Source organism: Chelonoidis abingdonii, chromosome 4 (assembly GCF_003597395.2).
Source record: "Chelonoidis abingdonii isolate Lonesome George chromosome 4, CheloAbing_2.0, whole genome shotgun sequence".
NCBI classification, from domain to species: domain Eukaryota; kingdom Metazoa; phylum Chordata; order Testudines; family Testudinidae; genus Chelonoidis; species Chelonoidis abingdonii.
Window position 1 is genome coordinate 14,186,007 of NC_133772.1, and position 24,116 is coordinate 14,210,122.

Consider the following 24,116-nt stretch of genomic DNA (forward strand, 5'->3'; position numbering starts at 1 on the left):
GCACAAGCTGATCCCAAACTCCACCCTGCCCAAGTAACAGCCCTGGACAATCAGACAGCTTCTGGTTACCTGCCTCGAAAGCGTGATTTGAGCCCCCTGGCAAATCCTCCCAGGTAAATTAAGTAGAGAAGCTAAAAGCTCATGTTAAACCACAGTGGGGCAAGAGCTCTGAAATCTAAAGAGGTAGGATTTTAACTAGGAGGTGCTTAAAAAAATCTTGTGTGTTGGTGAAGTATAATTAGCACTGAAGACGAGAATGCCATGCTGCCATCTCTCTGCAACGCATTGCCCCTGCTTGACAGAAAAGCAACCCCCCCCCTCCCCTCTCCATATAAAACACCAAACACCCTCCTTATCCCATTTCCCTCCCGCCAGACACCCAGCACAGGGGCTCCCCAATCCATACCTGGCTGCAGTTTTGTGTCAGTGTATTTTCTGGTGAGGGTCTGTTCTGGGGCTGTCCTTGTTGGCTGCAGTCCAGCTGAATCAGGCTTCTGCATTCTTGATGGCAGGTATATTTGCAATCTAAGTGGGGAGTGGAGGGGGGTACAAAAAAAATGAAGGATGCTTTAGAAATAATGACTGGTTTTCAAGGGGGATAAAAACAGAATGAAACAGTGAGAAATAAAGGAATCAGACTTCTGCTGAAGGTCAAACTCTAAAGTTACAGAACCTGATGTCCAGGATAGCACCACTGCAAGTGAAACACGCAAATTGCAGCCACAATTATTTCCATTGTGGTAGTGCCTCCAAAACACTACACAGGCCTCAGGCCCCATTGTACTAGGTGATGTGCAAAGGAACATTTACTACAATGAAACACCTAAATGGCCTATCAGATGCCTAATTGGTTATTTGCATGCACTTTTATTGTGACCAAGCATGCAAATACATGTGCAAACCAGACAGCTGTACCCATGAAGTACCAATAAAGACCAGTTAATGGAAACTGTTGCAGACTAGTGGTTGGAAAACTGGGAGTCAGGACTCCTATATCCTATTCTTGACTGTATTATTAAGATGGACACACCTTGGGCAAATTATGACCTCAGAGCCTCAGTTTACCCATATGTGAAATGAGGGTAATAATACATCCCCCTCTCATGGGGGTATTGAGGTTTTCACTAGTATTTGCAGAATACCCAAATGTCCTGAGACAAAAGGTACTAGAGAAGCAGCAAATAATCACAAATGTTAATAGGCTGAAGTTTACACTTTACCAGTGAACAGAAGCCTGTGAGTATTGGCTTGGCATAGAGGTTATTCAAATGATCTCGGTGATGTAACTGGTTTCACATCATTACTTCAGCAGCGCTCCAAGTATACGTGGTGCTGTGCAGACCAGCCCCACTGCCAGGTCTCTGTCTCAAAGAGCATTCAGTCTCAGTGCCACACATGGCATCCGTCAGACTGAAAAAACCATCTGCTAACAGATTCTCAGTTGCATGTGCCGACAGCCTCACCTACATGAAACACTAAACACTACACAGGCTTTGATGCCTCAGCACTTGCCTTAAACATTCATTTGCCATCAGAATGCATAAAGGCAAAAATAATGAAAAAACTCTACTCCCATTTATGTTAAGACTCTGTGGCAGAGAGGCAGGTGAGCTCTAGAGATTAGCAGCTGGTGATGCGCCGTGAGAAGGGAGGGGGGAAATAACCCATAAACCCAAAGTGTGAAAAGCACTGTAATTAAACATGGAAAAGCCAGCTTGCACCAGTACACGACATCAGCAATACTTGCATGAATAGCAGCGAGTACTTTTACCCAGACAGAGAAAACTTACAAAGAGGAGAGAGAAATTTCTAATACTGCGTTGCCACGAGCAATGAAAAGCTTTGCAGTGTTTTCTTCTCATTTCTTTCCTTTAATTTCTACGTGGAACACTTCGGAAGGTAAATATCAGGGTTCTCCTCCTGCCTCCATTCAAACTCAAATTTCTCAGATAAGCCAGAGACACATTCTTCACAGGAGAAATACCGTACGCTTTGGTTCCCAGAGTACCATAAGAGTCGTAAGCACACAAGAGTCACTCACACAGTACAGTACATTGTTTATGCTACTTAGAGCCAAGGACACATCTACATTTGCTGCAAAGGTGATATAAAAAAATTAAGACCTTTGTCCTGTAAATCGTTTCATGTGGTTACTGAACTCTGCTCAGGTGGAATAACTAGAAGAGCATTTAGAGTGACACATGGAACCACTGCAAAAAAAAATAAATTAATCCACATTTCTTTGATTGAGTGGTTTGTGTATTTCCTAGTGCCAGATGTTACACTCAACTCCAATTAGTGCACTAAGAGATGTGCCCTCCCAGATATTCAAACACAGAGAGAAATACTGACCTCTGCCCCCCAAAAATTTCCAAACTGACCAATACAAGCAACCATTCATAGGTGGTCAAGCTACGGATGAGATGAGCCCAGAGTAAGATCCCAGTCCCAACGTCACACACTTTGGGAGCATTTGAAGTTGTGTGTCTGGCTTCCAGCTCACTAACCAGCTGGACCAAAACCCCACTCCAGAAGCGGTGCTGGGATGCAGTCAAGGACTTCCCAGCTACAAGCCCTGTATTTTTCCACTAGGCCATTACCAGCATCCCACCTCTCCTCCCAAGTAGAAGAAAGGTTCATAGATACGAATTGGTTTATCAGCATGGAAAGTATCTCAAAGTTGTGAGGAGAGAGAAGAATGGTTAGAACTGTGGCAGGGGGAATCTTTAGCACAATCCTGCTCTCTCTTCGTGGGTGAGGAAATGTATCTAGTCACACACAAAATTCTCTGCTACAGCTGTGCCTGGTTGCTTACACACCTTTGCCCAAAGGAAACCTGTACTACTAATTAAAAGCTGACAAGTTTCCTGCCTTACTCTTTACTAGTTTTTCTCCTGATCTGAAATGAGAAGTGCTGACACTTGGATACACAGAATAGAAGGTAGCATCCCATTCCACTGAATCCACAGCACCTTGCAAGTCTTTATAGCAATGCTCCTTAGGCATCGCAGCTGAATGTCTCTCCAACTTTTACTGCACCTCTTGTGCTGGGGGTTTAAGAGACCAATTTTCTAGCAGTAGAAGAACAAGTCTATTGCAAGGCTCTGCTAAACTGAGGCAAGAACCCTTCCTTCTGATATCAGTAAGTTGTACGTAAAGTATTGGTTTGATATTTAAGGCCTAAAATAGGCACCATTATTGACTAGTTACTGGAAGGTAGGACTTCTGAGTTCTATTTCTAGCTCCAGCATTGACTCTGTGTGACACGGGGCAAGCTGATGCAGTTGAGAAAAATGGTAACAACATTCTGCGGTGTATTAACAGGAGTGTCGTATGTAAGACGCAGGAGATAACTTCCGCTCTACTCAGCACTGGTGAGGGCTCAGCTGGAGTATGGTGCCCAGTTTTAGGCACTGCGTTTTAAGAAAGATGTGGATGAATTGGGAAGAGTCCAAAGGAGAACAATAAAAATGATGAAAGGTTTAGAAAACATGACCTACAAGGAAAAGTTAAAAAATCTGGGCATGTTTAGTCCTGAGAAAGGACAACAAAGGGGGACGTGACAGTTTTCAAATATATGATGGGCCATTAAAGAGAAGATGGTGATGCACTCCTTTCCATGTCCCCTGAAGGGAGGGCAAGAAACAAATCTGAAGAAGGGAGATGTATGTTATTGTCATAAACAGATAGCTAAGGGTTAATGTCTCTTTCACTTGTAAAGGGTTAACAAACAGTGACCTGCAACACCTGACCAGAGGACCAATCAGAGAACAAAATACTTTCAAATCTGGGTGGAGGGAAGCTTGGGTGTGTCTCTTGTTCTGTCTGCTGTTCTCTCTGGTTTCTGAGAGTGACCACACGTACCTACAGGCTCTCTAATCTTCTATTCCAATTTTGTAAGTACAAAGGTAGAAAGGCGGTATAGTCTTTTTAATTGTTTTTCTTTATTTGCAAATGTGTAGTTTGCTGGAAGTATTTTAAATTGTATTTCTGTTGGAGGAAGCTTTTTCTCCAGTTTCTATAAGCTGAAAGACCCTGTAATATTACATCTTGAAATTACAGAGATTTCTTACTCTTTCTTTTATTAAAACTTTTTGTAAAAGGACCTGGATTAATTTTTTCCCCGGTTAAGGCAAAGGAAAGGAAGTCTGCACTCACCAGGATTTGGGGAAAGTGAGAGGGGAGAAACCTGCTTCCTGTGTTTCATCTGTCTTCTCTCCCGGATGAGAAGAGGGGAGGGGCGCGGAATAGGTAAATGTCCTCTTTGCTTGATTCACGGAGCTTGAATCTGTATTGCCTCTGGGTGAGGAAAAAAAAGGGTTGAGGGGGAGGTGGAATTCCTCTGTTGTAGATTCAAGGAGTGATCCAGTGATCTTCCAGGGTAACCCAAGGGGAGGGAAAGTCTAGGAGAGGCACTAGTGAGGGAAAGAGCTTTACTTCCCTTGTATTAAGATCCAGGGGGTCTGGGTCTTGGTGGTCCCCAGGGAAGGTTTTGGGGAGACCAAAGTTTATCAGGCACTCAAAGTCCTGATTGGTGGCAGCGTATCAGATCTAAGCTGGTAATTAAGCTTAGAGGAATTCATGCTAGTACCTCATTTTTTGGACTCTAAGGTTCAGATTGGGGAAAGATACTATGACAGTTATACATTAGGAAAAACTTTTAACTATAAGAATAGTTAAGCTCGGGAACGTGTTGTAGAATCCATCTCATTGGTTGTTTTTATGAACAGGTTGGACAAACCTGCCAGGGATAAGAATATATGAATGGCCATACTGCATCAGACCAAAGGACCATCCAGCCCGGTATCCTATCTTCCGACAGTGGCCAATGCCAGATGCCCCAGAGGGAATGAACAGAGCAGGTAATCAAGTGATCCATTCCCAGGTTCTGTATGGTCTAGGTTTACATGGTCCTGCCTCAGCACAAGGGCTGGCTAGCTCGGGGTTCCTTCCAGCCTAGCATTTCCATGGTAAGCCCACTTCACATCTCTGTGCATCAGTTTCCCCATCAGCAAAATGGGATAACACTGAAGGACAGGCCAAGGCTTTGGGCACTAGCCTGGGACTCAGCAGACCTGGGTTCATTTCCTTACTCCTCTACAGACCATAAGTCAGTCATAAATGCCTTGTCTTCACTGCTGGAAAGGGGGTCCCTGCCCTTCTTTATGACAAGGTGATACCGGTGAGTTATCTTGGTGTCAGATCCTAAGAGGAGGTGAGGCACTTGGCGTGTTAACTGTGAGGTAGCCAGGTGAGTCAGCACCGTACCCCCCATCCGTGGTTGGCCTTGCAGTAAAACTGAAGAGCCTTGGCTTCACTACCAGCCAGCCAGAGAGCTAACGCCCATAGTGAAAGAAAGAGTTTGTCAGTGAAGACACCCTTAGTCTCTCTGGGCAGCAGATCCTCAGCTGTGTAATGGGGTGTTGTGAGGATAAATACATTAAATATTGGGAGTGTCTCAGATACTGTGGTGATGGGGGCCAGATAAGTACCTAAGATGAACACTGATCTGCTTTTTATAAGCCATTTTGAGATCCTTGGATTAAATAGGATTATACAGGTGTTAGTATGATTACATAGCAATTTATAAGAGCAAGTTTAGGAAGAAAAGGTCTCTGTATCAGCACTTTCATTGCCAGTTACTGTAACTGAAGTATGTACCTAAATCATAAATCTATTGTCAGATTCTGCCTGGAAACGCCCTTGGACAGGATATTGGAAATTTCACATGGTCTCAAATGTACAGATGACATGTTACCTAGCTCCCTCCTCATACACACACTGCCTAGGCACAAACAAAGAACTGACGCAGCTTTTCTTGGAAGATCTGTGTTACTGTAAGATGTTAACTGCTCAATCAAGTAGAAGCTCCATAAAGAACTTTAGGAAGCGAGCATTTCGCTTTGGCCTCTTTTTGTTATAAAGAACAGTTTCAACGGCAATTGCAGCACAGCAAAGTTTGCATCCTGCACTACATGTGGCTTGACCATTTCTCTTTACTAAAAGCTATGTGTTGGCCTAAATTTGTTGCCCTTCTCCTATCCTCCACTCTCAAAGATTTGACTTGACTGTAGTTTACTAACTATAGCTAAAACATCCTGTTGGTATTTACATTACCCATGTGAGCCTTTTCAATTTTAACTATCTTATAATCGAACTTGCTCTCCCTTTTACATTAGCCAAAATTCCAGAGAGGTTACTGGGGGGGGAAGTAATTCAATCAACAGCATGAGATAGGCTATCAGATATTTTCCATAAAGCAAAATGTGTATTGCACTTGGCATCTGCTGCTGCAGCAAATTAAAATATCACAGTGGAGCTTTCAAAAAAGATAGTAATTATCCAACCATTCTATCTGGCTGTGCTTAGAGATGCATATTAGCTCTTGCATGTGAAGTGCTAGTTAATTTGCAGCTGCAAACCCATGGAACAGAACCAGGGTTTTGTTTTATAGACATAGGCCTCGTTCATACTCAAGGCATCCATAGCATCCATCTGATAAACAATTGTGCAGGTGGCTCCCAAACTCCTGAGTGGCAAACCCTTTCCTATCATCTTTGTCCCATCACCACTAGGGGGACAGCAAGAGAGCGCAAATGCAAGTCTGCTTGTGTTCTGAAAGGTAACAGATGGGCAGGAGGGATCACCTGCTCAGCATCTCATCTAAAGGATGGTGCCTCAACAAGATAGCAACACTCCCTTGGTGTTGCACGGTGTAGTCACCACTGGACTGTGCAAGCCCACAATCCTCTGGCTGAGAGAGGGTATTAACAGGGCAGCAGCAATTCTTCGCTCACAGTTTGCCCTAAAGTCAACGGGAGCTCTCCGTTGCACCTCAAGGCCTCTTAATTACTGTGGTTCCAACTGCACTGAGCACTTTCTGAGCTCAAAACTCCAAATAATAACTGGAGACGGGAGATCAAGCTGCAGTTCAGATCCAGGTTTCAAACACCACCAAATGGAAGGTAGCAGGGTTGGGGCTTTTAGCACACGCCCATCTCAAATAAACAATCCTTTGCCCAAATGCAGCATCTTCCATCTAAGGGTCTTGCAGTGCTTTATAAATGTCAGCCCTCACCTCACCTCAGGGAGCAGCGCTTCATTTGTAATGGAAGAGGGGCCAGGGTTCAGGCAATTTTTTTACATTCATAACTGATGCAGCAAGCCCAGAAGTGCTGGGGTTGTGAACTGCCAAGGAGCTGTGTGTTGTACCTGTTTGAAGGATGAAAAATACTGAGCCATAAAGGGACTGAAGTAGCCACTGGCTTTGGAAGTTCAGCTGGAGACACTGAAGGTCTGATGGGCAAAGAAGCGGAACACCTAGAAATCAGGCTCAAGATTCTTCCAGCTGGATGCTCAAAAAATCAGAGGTCACGTTTCAATATTTGGCAGCAGCTTGTACCAGCTCACACAGCAAGTCAACGGAAGTCGTAGGAACAGAACCCAGGAGTCCTGTTGCCTCAGTCCCAGGCCCATACCACCAGACATTTGTCCATCTCTGCTTGCTTAGGCTGTGTTTTTCAGTACAGGATTCAGTCACTGGTGTAATCGCACACAGAGCACCTATTAGAGTCTTGATCATATCAATGATAGGTAGAAGAATCCCTCATAAAAGGGCTTTCATCCCCATTCTGGATCAAATTAATATTCACAAGCATACTCCGTATAGCCTTTAATCTGCTATTCTTTTATTTAAAACATACGGCACATTTAGTTGACATTTCAGACAATACAATAACATTTAGTCTAAAGCAACAACTGAGATGTTTTTGGAAGTTTGTTGTTTAAGTTTTATTTTCCCAAATGGCCAACAGTCTCTCAATTAAAAGATTTTTTAGAATAAAAAGGGTCTCTGCTTTGAAAAGACAGCTAAAGGCCCATCTCTTAGGAGTCAAACAAACAGCAGCTTTACAAATATTATGGCGTTGTTAGTGCACTTCTATGGCCCCTTTTGTCTGAATAACCCAAAGTGTTTTTAGAAACATTAGGTATCTTTCCCTTTGAGGTAGGGAGTATTATTTTATCCATCCTACAGATAGGTAAGATAAGGCACAGAGGGGTTAAATGACCTGCCCAAGGTAACACACCTAGTCAGTGACAGAGCCAGGACCTCAATCCCCTAGTCAAATCCCTCTTCTATCATCCCCCTCTTCACTTCCCACCCCCCACCTCACCCATCCTCCCAAATTGGTAAGAGAACCCATGAGTTCTAAGCTCAGGTCTCCTGCTCTAACACTCTGACTGCAATTCCACCATAAGTGACAAAGCATGGACAAACTGCTATGCAGCTTGGGTTACTACAGAGCCCAGGACAGGGGCAGAATCTTTTAAATTTCCCTAAGCAACTATTCCGTTCTCACAGTAACTCATTAACATCAGCACTGGATGTTCCTGTCACTGGAATCCAATGATAATACAATCGAGGGGGCACTAAGGGTTCACTGCAAAGTAGCCTCCTGCCTTGCCGGGCTGAGATGCTGCCTCCACAGTGCTCGATGAAGGGATTACTGTTAGACTTTTCTTCCTCTTGCTGTTTCACAGTTTGTTGGAAGGGTTTTTAAACCTTGCAGAACTGGACGACACATCAGGCTCCTTCCAGAATGAGGTGAGATTGGCTTCTTCCAGAGTTCCAGCAGCACCAGAAAGCTCACCAAGCACATCAGCTCTGAAGGCGAAGATGGTGGAAAAGCCTTATGAAAGGAAGGGCGATCTTGTGGTTGGAGTATGGGATTGGGAGTATAGAGACTGAGGTTTTACTCCCAGTTCTGCCACAACTTCATGTGACCCCCCCCGGCAAAAGCCCTCACGTATGCAAAGAAGGATAACACTGATCTACCTCACAAGAGCTTTGTGAGGCTTAATTCATTATGTTCTGTAATGCACTCTGCATGAGCCTCAGATGATAGGCTCTGCAGAACTGCCAAGACTTTACAGCAAATGACCTTCGTGCAGTAGAGACACAGGAATTGGAGAAGAGTCTCATATCCCATTCATACTGCCAGGGGAAATGTAGGGAGACACCGCAGTCACCCAAACTAGCACTTGGAAGGAACAGGATTTATCACGCCAACCCTTGTGAAAAGCAATAGGGGATCTTTCATTATCACAAATAGCCAGAGAGCCTTCATTTTACATCCTATCTGAAACAGAGCCAAAGTCCGAATACGTTCAATACATAGAGATCATTTAGTCTGCTGACTCATCCTCGAACATAACATAACAAAATGGTTCACAGGTTCTGCACAGCTCAGGTATCCCAAATAGTATATTTTAGGACTGATGTTCGGCCCCTATTAGCACCTCCTTAGCTTACATGTAAAATAAAGACGTATAGAGCCAAATTTTTAAGAGAGCTCACAATAGGTTCTGGCTCTTTTGGAAATCTGGCACGAAAGGTAGGTTTATATGAGCGTTTTAACGAGTTAGCCAAATCAACGTCACAGGCAATAAATTAACTTCTGTAATGCTAGGGTGGACACCTCACAAAGGTTGCAGTTTACCGTTAACATTTAGGGAGTGTCCAGCCGCGCATGAACAAACACATTTGCCAATTAATCTGAGTCAACTATCAATTCACTTGAGCTATAAAACTCTAATGCAGAGATAACCTTAGTGTCATTGGGGGAGTGGGTGCGGGGAGCTCAACCTGTCCTGATTGTGGGAGCTGATCCCTTGGAAAATTAAGCCTACACAGCAGTTTTTTTACCTCTTGCTTGAGGAGAACTAAAAAGAGAGAAAAAGAGTGTGCGCAACCTGGCATGGACAGAGGCAGGGAGCAAACCCCACCAAACCACCCTCCGGGTTTTTTCCAATCACAAAACCTCAACTGAGCTTTCATTTCTCGAAGTTGTCACAGATTTCCTGCCAAACCCTAGGTTTTGCTACTCACTTTTGTCTTCACTCTGGCAGCTGCTGACACACTGCTTGCCAGGGGAAATATGAAATTGATCCCACACAATTCCACAATCGCAGGACAAAAAAAATCAATGCATTCATTCATATTCTACATATATCAATGATGCTTAAAAGCTCCTTACATACATGGGGGTGGGGTGTGTGAAATGGAAACTCTGTAGCTGAAAACAACCAGCTCTTCAAAATCATAACTAAAAAAAAGAACTCCTAAAACCTACCCAGGACTTAAATAGGTTACACACAGTTTTTAGACTCTACTGCTACAGTAAGCTTTACTATAAGTCCAAGTCATAGATCATTCCCCTCCTCTTCCTCCCAGGGCGCTCTGGAATCTAAAAGGCTAAGAAAAGATTAGGCTTCGTTGATTTGATGCAAAACGAAAGGCAAAAATAAGGCAAGGAGAGATTGAACGCACACCCACACCCCTAGAAGAATTCTGATCTTTAACATTACACTGTAGCATTTACAGAGTATTTTTAAAAATGTATCTGCTTCACCAGATTTTTGTATCAACATTTACAAGACAAATAAGGTGATTGTATAAACAAAAAGCAACCTTTTCCACTGCATTACAAGCAAATGGAAAACACCATGAAGAATCTTGTGTATTACCTATTTTACTTAACACACACAAATGATCTATATGATGTATTTCACTCCGGAACATAGATTAAAGGAGAGCCAGATCTTTCAGCCCTTACTCATATGCGCAATCTCATTGACTTCATTGGAACTACACAAACAAGTAAGGACTGCGAGATAAGTATATTCAAACCATAATTTAATGTATTCTTGAACTAAAAGAAAGAAAGAAAGAAAAAAGAAAAAACCACCCACAAAAAGAAACCAACCACCCACAAAATAGAGGGATGATCGAAGACTGGATATGCCTAATAAATCAGGATATTAGCCCCTGGACTGGGAACCCTGTTCCAAAATAGTTCCGCAGAGACTGAACTTCTAGGTTTAGGACCAGTCCTGGAAATGGATAGCACACGTCCCTGAGACTAGCCCTGCTCAACGGCAATGGGATTACTCATAGAAATGGCACGATGGTTCCAATCCTGCAATGTGAGCCAGCTGGGCAGGGTCCCTGCGCTCTGCACAGAGGCCCACTGACTTCAGCAGGACAGCACATGGGCACGAGAGTTCGTCCATGGGGAGTCCCAGAGACATCAATGGGCCTGTCTGCACATGAGGATCCAGCCACATAGATGAAACTACAAGATCAGGGACAGTTCATTAAGAGGAAGAGTTCACAGGACCCAGGACTGTGGCCTTAAAGAGCATAACATTTCAGAGCTAAAGGGACACTGTCAGGATTAAAGTTGGATTCAGCAAGTCACTCAAGCATGTGCTTAAATCCCAATCAAGTTGAGAACACTCCATTCTAGTTAAGTGCTTTGCTGAACTGGGGCTGAAAAGCTTATTTTAATTTAACAAGTTTTTCTTACCTGTGTTCCTCATACCTGAGATTGTTAAAACTGAGCACAGATTTAATATATAACATTTCTTCTAATATCTGTGCTATATTTTGAGTTTCACTCTGCTTAGGCAGCAAAGATAGGCTGCCACGTCTCATGTCCTGGGCTGCATATGCTGCTGGGAAATATTTAAAGCCCCAACACAAAACCATCTACACTGATTTTATTTAAAAATCACAAAGATCTTCCTGTTTACAGCAGGTTTTGTGATTTTTAAACACAAAGCTTCCATTTGGAGGCTAAACTAACTGTAGCTTTAAAGATCAAGAAAAGATTTGCTCCAAACAAGTGTAATTTCACAAAGCCCGTACAATATTCCTTTATCAATTTAAACATGCAGCAGCCCTAATGTTTAGCAGGGAACATGTGATCCCCCAGCAATTTTTAAAAAGTTGCCTCTTTACTGAGAGAAATCCCTTGTTACTCACCAGGCTTGGGGAGGAGGGAAAGTGGCTCAACTGATAACCTAAATGAGCTCCTTTAAAAAAAAAAAAAAAAAAAAAGCTTGCACTGAAGGAATGCAATTTATATGTTCAGCATTGTGTGCGTGTCAGGGCCTAATCCATGCATTACCTGGCAGGTCATTGCACAATGGAAGGAACACAAAAGAGGATGGCTAGCCTGGCATTTGGGATCCCTGGGTTGAAGCCCCTGTTCCATCAGACTTCCTGTGCAGTTATTTTACAAGATGCAGAGTGCCAGTGTCCCAGGTCAGGCTGACAGACTCTCACACTAAAAGGGCTCCAGCTAGCATGCAAAAAAAGATAAAAAAATAAAAATAAAAGTCAGTGTGGACATTGCAGCTTGGGCTCTCAAACCTAAGGGGCGGATGTGCTTGAGAGCCCAAGCTGCTGCCAGAGTCACAATATCCACGCTACTACTTGCGGCAGGCTAGCGCAAGACTTGCTAGCGCAGATCTACCTACCTAGGCTAGATGGCTCTCCCCCAGCTGCAGCACAGACTCTCTGCCTCCGTTTTCAATCTGTAAAATGGGAACAACAATACTCACAGGGGTGTTGTGAGGCTAAGTACACTAGCGATTGTGAGGCACTCTGATACTACAGTGATCGGGACTATGTAAGTACCTCAGATAGACAGAAATGTCTGTTATGGAGTTTCCTATACCCGTGTCTGAAGCAGCTGGCACAGGCCATTGTGAGAACAGGATAGTGGGCTAGCTGCCCTCTGGTCTGCTCCCACCTGGTGATGCCCACGTTCCTGGGACTATCAGTGTTATTTCAGTAGCTTTTTAAAAAAAGAAAACACACTCTGGAAGGCAGCATTGCCAATTCACATAATTTTAGCACGAGCATCACAATGCATGGGTTGTGTTTTTAAAGCCACTGCTCCTGAAGTCAAGGGATGATGTTGAAAATCTCAGTTTTGTTTTTTTTTTAAACAACAAAAATATTTTAGCCCCCAGGGTTGTTGGGAAAAAGCTTGAAAACGCGTTTCCTAAAAATCTCAAAAGCCCAAGAAAAAACAAAATTAATTTTAAAAAAATCTCATTATTTTTAAGCAACAAGGAGTCCAGTGGCTCCTTCCTGTTTTTGTGGATACAGACTAACACGGATACCCCCGATACATGATTTTTAGCCACTCTCTTCTTTGTTTGGAACCTGATGCATGATTTTTGAACGCTTAGGGTTGGCGATGCTGGCCCGAGAGGTGAAGGAAGGAATACCCCATGTTTGCAATGATGATGTCTGGCAATGATGATGTCTGCTCAGCTGTGCGCACTGTCTTACTGGAGGAATGACTGAGAATCAGAGAAGCTGAACGTCCCCTGGGGAGCTGGTGCCTGAGGGGAAGGCATTAGCAATCTCAAGAGGGAGAGGGAAGTCATTTATCATTTCACAGTTAGCTGACATGAGCTGCTTATCATTTTTCTATTTAGAGTCAATTTGCTTATTAAATATGCCTTGGGGCAAGTCAAGAAGGATTTTTTTTTTTTTTTAATTAGAGACTAGCTGAACAGTTACCTGGTAATTGTAATGCATGGCCTTCTGGGTAATCAGAACATCTTCTCAGTAAGGGTCATGTACAAATGCTTTGCCAGAGGTGCCAGTTCTGCTTAAGCTGTGCATTCACCTAGAGCAGCTGGAGGTGGAAAAACCTCAGCTTGTGCAGTGGGATGATAGAGCTGAACAGAAGTTAGGGTGAAGGTGAACTGAATCCGAACCATTTGTTCTGTTGGGGTGGGCACGCAGCTTTCAGCACTCACAGAGAGATGGAGAAGGATGGTCTTGTGGTTAAACTACTGGAGAGCAACTCATTAGATCCTAGTTCCATTTCTGGTTCTGCCACAGACCCTTTGAGAATCACTTTGTTCCTCCGGGACCTAGCTTCCCTACTGTAAAAGAGGGATAACGATACTCCCTCCATCCGTCTCGTCTATTTGTACTGTGAGCTTTTAGGGGCAGCAACTGTCTCTTATTGTTCGTACATCATGAAGCACAATGACAGCCAGGTCTTTGCAAGGACCTCTACATGCTACCAGGATATAAATAAGGATATAAAAAAAACCACTCCCCCCTTGGCAAAAATTCAACTCGTCAATTCCCCAGGCAGATGGATTCCGTATTGCACGCTCTGTACCCCACTGGAAATCGTACCAGGAATTCAGTTGGATTTAGCTTGTTCACCTGTATGACAGTGTTTTGTCACAGAACCCCACTGGAAAGGTTCAGCTTTGTAAACACGTTTGTTCTTGAGGCTCTGGGTTAAGCCCCCCCAAGCCAAGCACTATCCAGGTGGGAGAATCCCCATCTAAACTTTTTGGCTCCTTTGGCCTCTGGCATTTATTCCTTCACGTGCATCAATTCAGCACGACTGAAAAGGAGCTTCTCAACAGCCCTGGGGACTGAACTCTGCTCTCCCTACACCGCAGTAGCTGTAGCACAAGCTTCCCTTAAACTGCTCTGTCTCTGTGCCGAGAATGGCATTCCAGCTCTACTGGCCTGCTCTGTCCCCAATCTTCCCTCTCTGCTGAGGGAGCCAATTAGATCCAGCTGTGCTTGTGGTTCTGGCAACACTGACTCCTGTCACTGGGAATGTGGCTGGGACTCATCAACTGCATGTCACACAGGCCACTGGAAAGAACGGGTGTTTATTGCAGTGCGGTTGTGTTTAGGGAAATAGACCTTATACAGCGTTCTTGTTGGAAGCCTTGGGAAATGGAAAATCTGAGACTCCTCAAGTGAGCACTGACCAAGAAAGACTTGTTGCCCGATGGAAACAGTCTCAGTAATGCTACTGAATGTCATATTTCAAGCAGAAGTGTCTGCCGCCTCAACAACATTCAGAATCTTCAACATTAGTGAAGTACTGCAGGGCTTCTAACCCTTTACAATACATTGGAGCCCATGGGCCATATCAAAAATATACGCACACTACGACAGTTACGTGTACCTAGAGCCAGCTGAGAATTTTTTGATCAATCATTTTTCACTGAAAAATGTCACTTTGTCAAAACCAAAACTGTCTGTGGAACAAGGTTGGGTTCAACAAATTTCCCAACTCAAGAAATTGTCAGAAAAAAGGTTCACCACAGTGTCAAAATGAAACAATTGCAAAAATGAAAAATTCCAGGTTTTCCAATTCAAATCAATTCCCATTTCCAAATTTAAGCTATCTAGACAAAAAAGGTTAAAAGGTCAAAATCAGAATATTCTGATTTACCTGAAACAAAAGAAATTTTGGTTTGCGAATACTTGACATTGATTTTTTGCCATGATTCAAAATGAGGAAAAAAAACCTAACTCTCAAAAATGTTCATGGGACAGAACAACTGTTTCCTGCCCAACTCTATATGTATCTCACTTGGACAAAGAAGAGAAGTCACATGGGGAAGCGTGCCAGCCATAAAAAACACATATTGCTGTCTGCTGATCAACTTCGTTGCTCCCCATGGGGTGAAGACAACAGGTTGGAATTTAGTACTCTTCAGGCCACCCTTCAGTTACTTCTGAATTGGACAAGTCTTAGAACAAGCCACAAACTCTTTAAGGCACCACAGACCAAGATTTTCAAACCTGGGTGCCCTACAATTAGGCCCCGAAGCCTGTGTTTAGGCACCTTAATAAGCGTAATCGTTTTCATAAGCATAGAAGTGCTAGAGAGCAGGTCAGCCCCTCTCAGAATCAGACCTCTTATTCAAGTGCCTAAACACAGACTTCAGAGCCTAATCTGCACATCCAGGCCCAAGGTTATTAACGCAAAGAGTGAGGGGAAGAGTTCAGCGCATGAGGATAACAAAGGTCACATGTCTGTGGTCAGGAGATCCTTTATCACCTCACAGTCTGGGTAGGTGACAGAGCCTCTTTCTCAGCACGAGGGGAAAGGTAGTGGTCACCAGTTTAGATACCACCAGCCTCTATCTGGGCTGAATGCGATGGAGCTAGCGAGCATTCTGGAAAGATGCACATGAAGGGTATGTGTAAGCGCAGTGACATGCACCTCAAAAACTTCATGGCAAAGATGAAGCAATTAACTTAACCATCCCCTACTTCATAGTAGCCTCAGATCCCCTCTCCTATCCCTAGATCAAGTCATGGTTGGCTCATAAAGCAGCAATTCCAGACCACTGACACAGGGGCCAGCGCAGATACCTCCAGCTGATCCGACCAGCATTCCAATCTCCCCATCTCTACACCTTGATGATAAACTTGGGGCTGGGTCCCAGCAATGGCTTCCAGCTCTGCATGCAATTGCAAAGCTGGGAGTTGCTGCAGACAGTTCTGTTATGAGTCAGAGAACCCAGAGTGGAATGGAAAGCAGCACACATTGGCTTGCATAATGAAGGGGGCATTTCAGGAAACCAGTTCAGTTACTCACGCAGTTTGAGGATCACAAGCATTTGAGAACAAGTAATCACAACAGCCTCACTCTAGATCTTCCCCAGTACCACAAATTCTCTCTAACAGGAATTCCATGAATGATGGGTACTGTATTACTGCTGTGACCTTCTTCCAGCCCTCCCTACCATATGCCTGGAATATGCATTATTTAATTGTTCCTGTAATTAAAGCAGATTTACTGCATGGGAAAGCAGAGAGTAATAAAAGGAACAATAGAGTTCTGAGTATGTGAATTGGGAGCAGAGACTGAGTATAGCCCAATGCACACCAAGAAATTTAACCAGCAGATTGTTTTAGATATTAAGGTAACGGGATCCCTTTTGACTTCAATTCCATACATTCACTCAGCCAACCTTCCGTAGATAATCTGGCAATTTCCAAGGTGTCTTGAGACAGCTTTGCACTACAGCACGTTAGCCTAATTCCTATGGTCGTACCTTCCACAAAGCTCACTATACAATGGCCATAAAGTTCACAGGCATTTTCTTTGTAAATTGTGTCCCTCCACCAGAGTTTCTAAATACACCAAAGGCACATTACAGATGGCATTGGATGGCTCAGATGATTGGGAATAGGCTAGAGCAGGGGTTGGCAACCTTTCAGAAGTGGTGTGCCGAGTCTTCATTGTCACTCTGATTTAAGGTTTCGCGTGCCAGTAATACATGTTAACGTTTTTAGAAGGTCTTTTTCTATAATATATATCTAAGCTATTGTTGTATGTAAAATAAATAAGGTTTTTAAAAGGTTTAAGAAGCTTCATTTAAAATTAAATTCAGATGCACAGCCCCCCGACTGGCGGCCAGGACCCAGGCAGTGAGAGGGCCACTGAAAAGCAGCTCATGTGCTGCCTTCGGCACGTGTGCCATAGGTTGCCTACCCCTGGGCTAGAGGTTACCCATTGAAACCCAGCCAAGGTCAGTAACATCTTTCAACTACTACTTGAGTGCGTCAGGTCAAGTGCCAGTGAACATGTACCAGCACCGCTACAACTGGCCACGTTCTTGGCATTCTCCACAAAGAAAACAATGAACAAGCCATGGAGGCTGAATATCCTCACTCAGTCTTGGAGACGGTCCCTCCAGCTCAAGGGTGAGGTGCAGGCTAATATTGCCACTGTATAATGCTTTACCTGGCCTGTGTGTAAAAAGCATCCAGCACCCTTCATCAGCACTAGATATACACCTTTTTATTTGACCATTTTGTGTTAATCTTTCCACAGATACCTACTTAAAAAAACCCAAAGAAACCCTCAGCTGCAGTCATACTACTTTATTTGGGGGGTTGGGGGGAAGGACGAGCCAAATCAGATCTCCCTAGGAACAGCACTTAAAGCAAAAACATAGGCTCACACAAAGCGTTAGGGAGGAGGTACCTGAATATGCAAAGTGGAACCCAATACAGGCATTACTGACCTGACCCTTCCAGAAACCCTCCACTCCTGTTGAGGTTAACAAAGCTGGGAGGTGAAAGTGAACCAGAATGGGCTTGGTCAGAAGACAGTTGGTGCTTCCTTCTTCCAGTCTGACTGGAAACACCCCAAAACTAGATGTTCTTATTGTATCAAAGTGCTTCCAGATGCACTGGAAAGTCTAATGTATTGTTTGAATCTCCAGAAGGGTTTGGTTTAGAGCTGGTCAAAAATGTTTTCCATTCAAACGTTTATTGATTGAATGGAAGCCTTACAAGGAAATTTCCACTTTAATGAAAGTTTACTTTGACAAAAATCTGAAATATGTTGAACAACAAAACCGAAAACTTAAATTTTCCATCAAATTTTTCACAAGGGAAATACATATCTTTTCCCAACCAGCCCTAGTTTTGTTCCACATGGGAGTCACACGGAGGGGCTATTCCATCTAACCTGGATCTCTCCAGCCCTAGTTATGTACCTACTTATTTTTCTGGACAGAAACAGTTTCACACTAATAATAGTGGTGAGGTGGAAACAGAAGCCTCAAGGGGGAACCAGAAGGTAAGTGTTCCCTGCCTTGGGTCTAGTGCTGACACCAGCAAGGAATCTAGGAAGGCAAAATCTCCATCTTCTATGTTTTGTGTAAGACAAAGCTTCAGAGACACATCTGCTCCCAATGCTACACACGGCCTAGCTTTCAAGAGGCTTCATTCTGCTCCCTACCAAGTTGAGCTCCCATGAACCGCTTGTGATATAAGCTCCATCAACTGATCCAGAACTGTCTCAGGTTTCTCTCATATGTACTTATTTGGAGGCTGGGATTTTCAAAGCAGTCTAAGGGAGTGAGTCACCCAATTTCTCTATATTCCTTTGAAAGGTGCTGCTACAAAGCACCTACAGCATACTTAGGCAACTGAATCATTTAATCTCTTGGCCTTTACCCCATAAAAACATAGGATTTGGTTTGCGAAATGGGCTAAGGTCTAGGATTGGTTCAGGTCTACTCTCCTTCCCAACCCCACTTTTGCACATCGATATGATTTTTCTGAAGCAACTAATAACTTCAAGAGCTCAACTTGACACACTTTAAAGACACCCAATTTTAATCTAGATATGTGCCTAGTTTTACAACAGGCTACAAGAAAAGCACTAGTGAAGTCAGCACAAATTAAAATTTCACGGACAAGGATTTGTTTATACTGCTCTGTATACTATGCAGTGAAATATAAATACAGTAGTTATATTCCAATGGATTTATTTTATAATTATATGGTAAAAGTGAGAAAGTCAGCAATTTCTCAGTACTAGTGTGCTGTGACACTTTTGTATTTCTATGTCTGATTTTGTAAGATTTTAAGTGAGGTGAAACTTGAGGCACACAAGACAAAGACTCTTGAAAGGGGTCCAGAAGCCTGGAAAGGTTGAGCGCCACCATTCTAGAGTAACAACACTAATTCTGCCTTGTATTCCTGCCAGTTGTAGTGTGTGCAACACATTTCTAGAAAACTACAGTATTTCTCCATAAGGGAAGAGCAAGAAATTCTAGGATGCCATGACCCAGGTTGTTCTCATTACCTTTTCAGCCCAAAACGGGAAGTGAAAGGGCTGGAGAGCACTGGTAAAAAAGCCTCTTCTTGGGAAATCCCCAGCCCACGTTTGCAGAAACAGCAGCCAAACTTTTGGGTGTTTACCAGACAAAACCCAAACTCTTTGAAGCTGGCCCCTTCCCTGCACCATTATCCCACCTATCTCAGTACTTATATGGCCCGCCTCACCACTATAATATCCTGGGGCTTGTAGCCAGCTCTGGATAGGGCTGAACCAATAGCATGACAGAGAAGCTCTCACTGTAATTGTAATGGATTGGTCTGTTCATCTTCCTTGGACCACAGCAATCTCTTAAAAACACACTGATATTGGCTCTGATCCTGGAAGCAGGTAGGCACTCATAATGCCACCCCTGCCCACCACACTGAGGTCAACAGGAGTCCTGGCCGCTCAACAACCCTCCGGATCAGGCCCACAATTATTAGACATTTCTTTATGGGATTTACTATCACACACTCTAGTCACTATCACCTATTAACAGATATAATCACTTCAGTAACTTGCAGGGAAAGCTAATTTTAGAAACTTAACCCAGCTCTAGGATATAGTCACGTGACAGGGTTTGCCAAGAGCCTCTGAAGCAGGATGCCTCCACTCAATGGAGTAAGATATTTTACATTTAAATTAAGAGACACTTAATTTGACAGAAACTGAATTTTTATCAAACATGTAAATAAATTCCCACAAAGACATCAGGTTTAGTGATTGATCAGAATCTCTGCCGTCCTCCATTAAAAACAGAGACTGATTATTTTTGGTCCAGCTAAAATTAGAGACTCTTTGAGCCCCGAGAGGAAGCTATTTCCTTCCATCTCCTCCCTAAATGCACAAACCAAACGGCACCTCTTGCAGTTTTAAGCACAAATACTTTTGCCAACCCAGTTTCCAAGAGACAATTGTGTATCTCTAAGCTTTTCCACTTGACAGATTACTCCATCGTATTGTGTAGTTGGGACCAGATTCTGCTCTCAGTTACACCAGTTTAAGTTGGGGTCAATTTTTGTGTTTCAACTGAGTCATGTCAGAGCAACATTGGTATAGCTGAACGCCACATTTGGCCCGCAGGAATCACAGCCTTTTTGCAGTTAGAACTAATCAGAGCTTGCTAGGAGAGGAACTGTTAATTTGCTAACTGCCAAATATCTTCTCCTGCTTTTCCAATCAAAGCAATTTTCAAGTTGCACAGAACAAAGCAAGCACATCCAATCAACAGAAGCTAGGATCTAAAATAGCAACAACTTTAAACTGGCTTCCTTGTCTCCCACAGGAGGTGCTAGGGTTTCAACACAGCTGCTGTTCGCTCTCTTGGTCTTCACTTTTACCACTGTTTATAAGTCTCAGGCTATTACAACATTTTATTCTTACCTATTTTCTTGTTATATTTCTTTTGAATGCTACCCTGTAATTCTAGTGCTCGACTATGCTCATACTTTGTGATGATGCACCTGCATAGCACATAGCCACATTATCTCAAAGCACTTTCCAAACATTTAATTAAACCTCACAGTAGACCTATGGGATGGGTATTTATGAGCTGCGAATTCCTAAAAACATGCAAGGTACTTCATACAGAACTAAGGTATAATCCTTGACTATCCCACTGTATAGAAGAGAAAAATGAAACACCGAGAGAAGCAGCAGTGCCTTGCTCAAGGTAATGTACTGAGTCTACTGAAGAGGCAAGAAGAGAATGAAGGAGTCCTGAAAACAAGCCTTCTGCTCCAATTACCGCCACACTTACTCTTAGCTGCAAGAAAAGAACCCAGGTGGCCTGAGGAGCAGTTTTAACCTGAAGACCAAACTACCTGGGGGATGCAATAAAGATTACCCATAAATTTTAAATTAAAAAAAAATAAAGATTTAAAATATTCAGTAGGTTTTATACACAAGAACTTTCTGAAACTTGGTTCCTGAGATCAGACCTGTGGGTGGCTAAGATGGTTTGGAGCAATTTCTCCACCCTCCTCTCTCTGGTTTCTGCTAAACCAACAGTTCTCACACTGTGATTTGAAAAGCAGGCTGGCCAAATGTTTCCAGCTGTTAAGACGGAAGGAAGGCCATCCATTCAATTGTGAATGGAAGGGGACATGTCCAGGTAACTATCTATTAAAAAGCAATGCTGCCATCTCTCACAATTTTATAATGAGTCTTGCAATATTTGAGGTTTTCTGTCATATGTCAACAGAAACTCACTGCTTTCATAAACAAAAAGCTAGCCCTCACAGCCATGGAGAAAAGCTTGGAAGAGAGCCATGGGTGCACCCTCAGAGACCAGGCAGTAAATAAAAAGAACACAACATTTGTTATTTTAAATCGCATGATTTTTAAGCCAATCGTGATTTTTTGAGGCCTGACACATTTTTGAATGCTTGAGGTTGACAATCCTGAAGATGCATCCCATGCTATGAAAAAGTTTGAGGTCCCCTGGGCTAAGAAATCCTTTCCCAGATCACTTTATTCCCAGTTCAAAAAGAGAGAGCTGAGAAGAGAAATTATTGGCCTCTAAAATATACCAGATTGTAGCAAACAGCGTTCCTGGGGAGAGCATAAGGGCTTTATCCTCCCACTTGCACCAGTGCAAATACAGCTGGAGACCCAATATGCTAAAATTTCAGCCTGAGGTTTACAAACAAACAAAAAACCCCCAACACTCAACAACCAGCCAGTAAAATCCTCTGAAAACGACAGTTTCTAATGGAAATGCTGACTATTTAACTAGAACACAGCAGCTGGGTATAGCAGCAATCCCATAGCCCCACTGACCATAGGTCTGCAATTCCATACTTGACTGATATTAAATCTATAGCCTCATCTCAAATTCAGAAGCAAAAAACAGAGAAATGACTGCTGAATAGTTCTTGGCCTGCTGTTCAAGAGAATCAGTCCATTTCCATTTCATGCACTCCGCAGCCTAACATGCTCTCTGTGAAGGTCATGGGATAGTCACTAAGATAAATGTATGTACCAAATAGTGATAGTTTAGCAGGAGACGCATGCCAGCGAATACAGCAGTTCCACAAGGTGCTTAAGATGATCTTAGCAATGGTGAAAGGTGAACCCTGAACACAAATCTACATCCCTTAAAGTTACATAGTCATTTTCACTCACTTTCAAAGTCTGCCTTTCCCGCAATTTCCATATTAACTCCACAACCACCACACACTTTATAGGAGATTTGATTTTGAAGGCTTTGTCACTTATCTTTCAAACACAAGTAGATTGAAGGTTCAGTCCTTCAGCCTTAACTCAAATAAAACACCTTGACATCAATGGGCATTTTACCTGAGTAAAGACTGCAGCACCTGGCCCTTTAAACAAGATAAAACCAAACCTCTCATCACATAAATTTCAAGGGAGGGAGTAATCTAAACAGTTGCTACCAATTTCAGTGATGACAGAGCATAAAACTTAAACCTGTTCTGTTTTCCCAACAGATATTAATTTGAACTGCTCATATTCAAGATAGTCATCCTTAAAAGTGGCCTTTTTTGACTTCCTGGTTAACACACATACTACTTTGTCCAAAGATTAGTCTCCAACTACAGTTCTAAGATTTCACAGTAACATATTTTCACCTGAGACGACAACCTCAATTTTTGAAGTGAATAAAATAAATCTTGCCTTATTGTTTCAGAACAAGCACATCCCAACTATAACTAACTTATGAAAACACTCTTGAAAAACGTACAATTACTTGATCTTGGTAATATTTGAAACCAGCTTCTTAGCAAATGCAATAGGGTCACCTTTAGTTAGAAAGTCGTGCTTTCCTGGGGAAAGAAGAAATTTAACACCCCAATACAACAGCCCACAACAGCCATATTTCAGCATTTGGGGACACACTTGTAAAAAACACATAATATAAATCTTGAGCAGCTGAGACTAAGCATAAAATTTTTAAATGGCTTAATATCCTAATAGTGACATATGTAAGAACACAAAGCCAAAAGGGAAGTTTTATCATCTGGCCTGTTACAAAGCAGAACTACTATAGTTTGTTACCTCTTTATGATGTGTTGTATTTCTAATACATGCAACAATCCAGTACTGCACAAATCTCATAATGTTTAACTAGTAGCTGCAACCTGATATATCTCGGTAATTAACTAGTATGCCTAGTATACAAACTCGCAAGAGCACCTACCTTTAATCAGTAAGACCTCCTTGCTGGGCCTCCTGAGTAGGTGGAGACCCTCGGACCAAGATTTCGACTTGGGAAAATGCCTGAATATCTTGCGTATTCTCTTTGTTACAACCCCAAAGCAAGTGGCTGCCTCTGCTTTCCCTTGTGTCATCCTTGTAACAGAAGATCAATAGCTTCTTTGGGCTCAAGCAACCGAGGCAGACCAGAGAAGCAAGCAGACAGCACTCAGATGCGGAATGTCATTGGAAGAAGCAGTGTGCACCATTGCAAGTTCTGTACATTTCCAACTCAAGCCCTTCTCTCTTCCCCCATGCAGACGGATCATCAATATTGTTCACTTATAATCTACTGCCACTTTGGGCTCCTGTTTTTTTAAGGAGAATGCACACAGCCTAATGCTGTGTATCCCAGGGCTGGTTCTCTTACCCATGGAAAACTTTCTATTTCTGGGACTTTTTGTTTGATAAGATAAAACAAGCTAAAGGAAGAGATTACAGGAGAGAGAGCGAGCGAGCAAGAGAGAGCACGCGCACAGGACCCATCCTTTCATTGGGAAGTCTTTTTCCAATATTTTTTTTTTCATGCAAGTGATCTCTTTCTGCTGTTCTCAGAGTTTAAAGTCAAAGCCTCACAAGTTTAATTGCAGGCTAAAATAAAGGAACAACAACTGGTAAAAATCAGGTTAAACTTAAACT

The 24,116-nt window shown here is 42.9% G+C and overlaps 1 protein-coding gene across 3 annotated transcripts in view; it reads right to left on the bottom strand.

Moving 5' to 3' along the window:
- The window catches only part of RASSF5 (Ras association domain family member 5), a 124,398-nt gene that overhangs the window by 71,894 nt on the left and 28,388 nt on the right, over positions 1-24,116 (bottom strand). For 2 of the 3 annotated variants that reach the window (XM_032792540.2, XM_075064842.1), the window contains exon 2: positions 407-525. In XM_032792540.2, the coding sequence (XP_032648431.1) occupies positions 407-525 (119 nt within the window). Of the gene's footprint in view, positions 1-406; positions 526-23,421; positions 23,598-24,116 lie in introns of those variants that run through there. The other variant, XM_075064843.1, reaches the window with a different exon arrangement.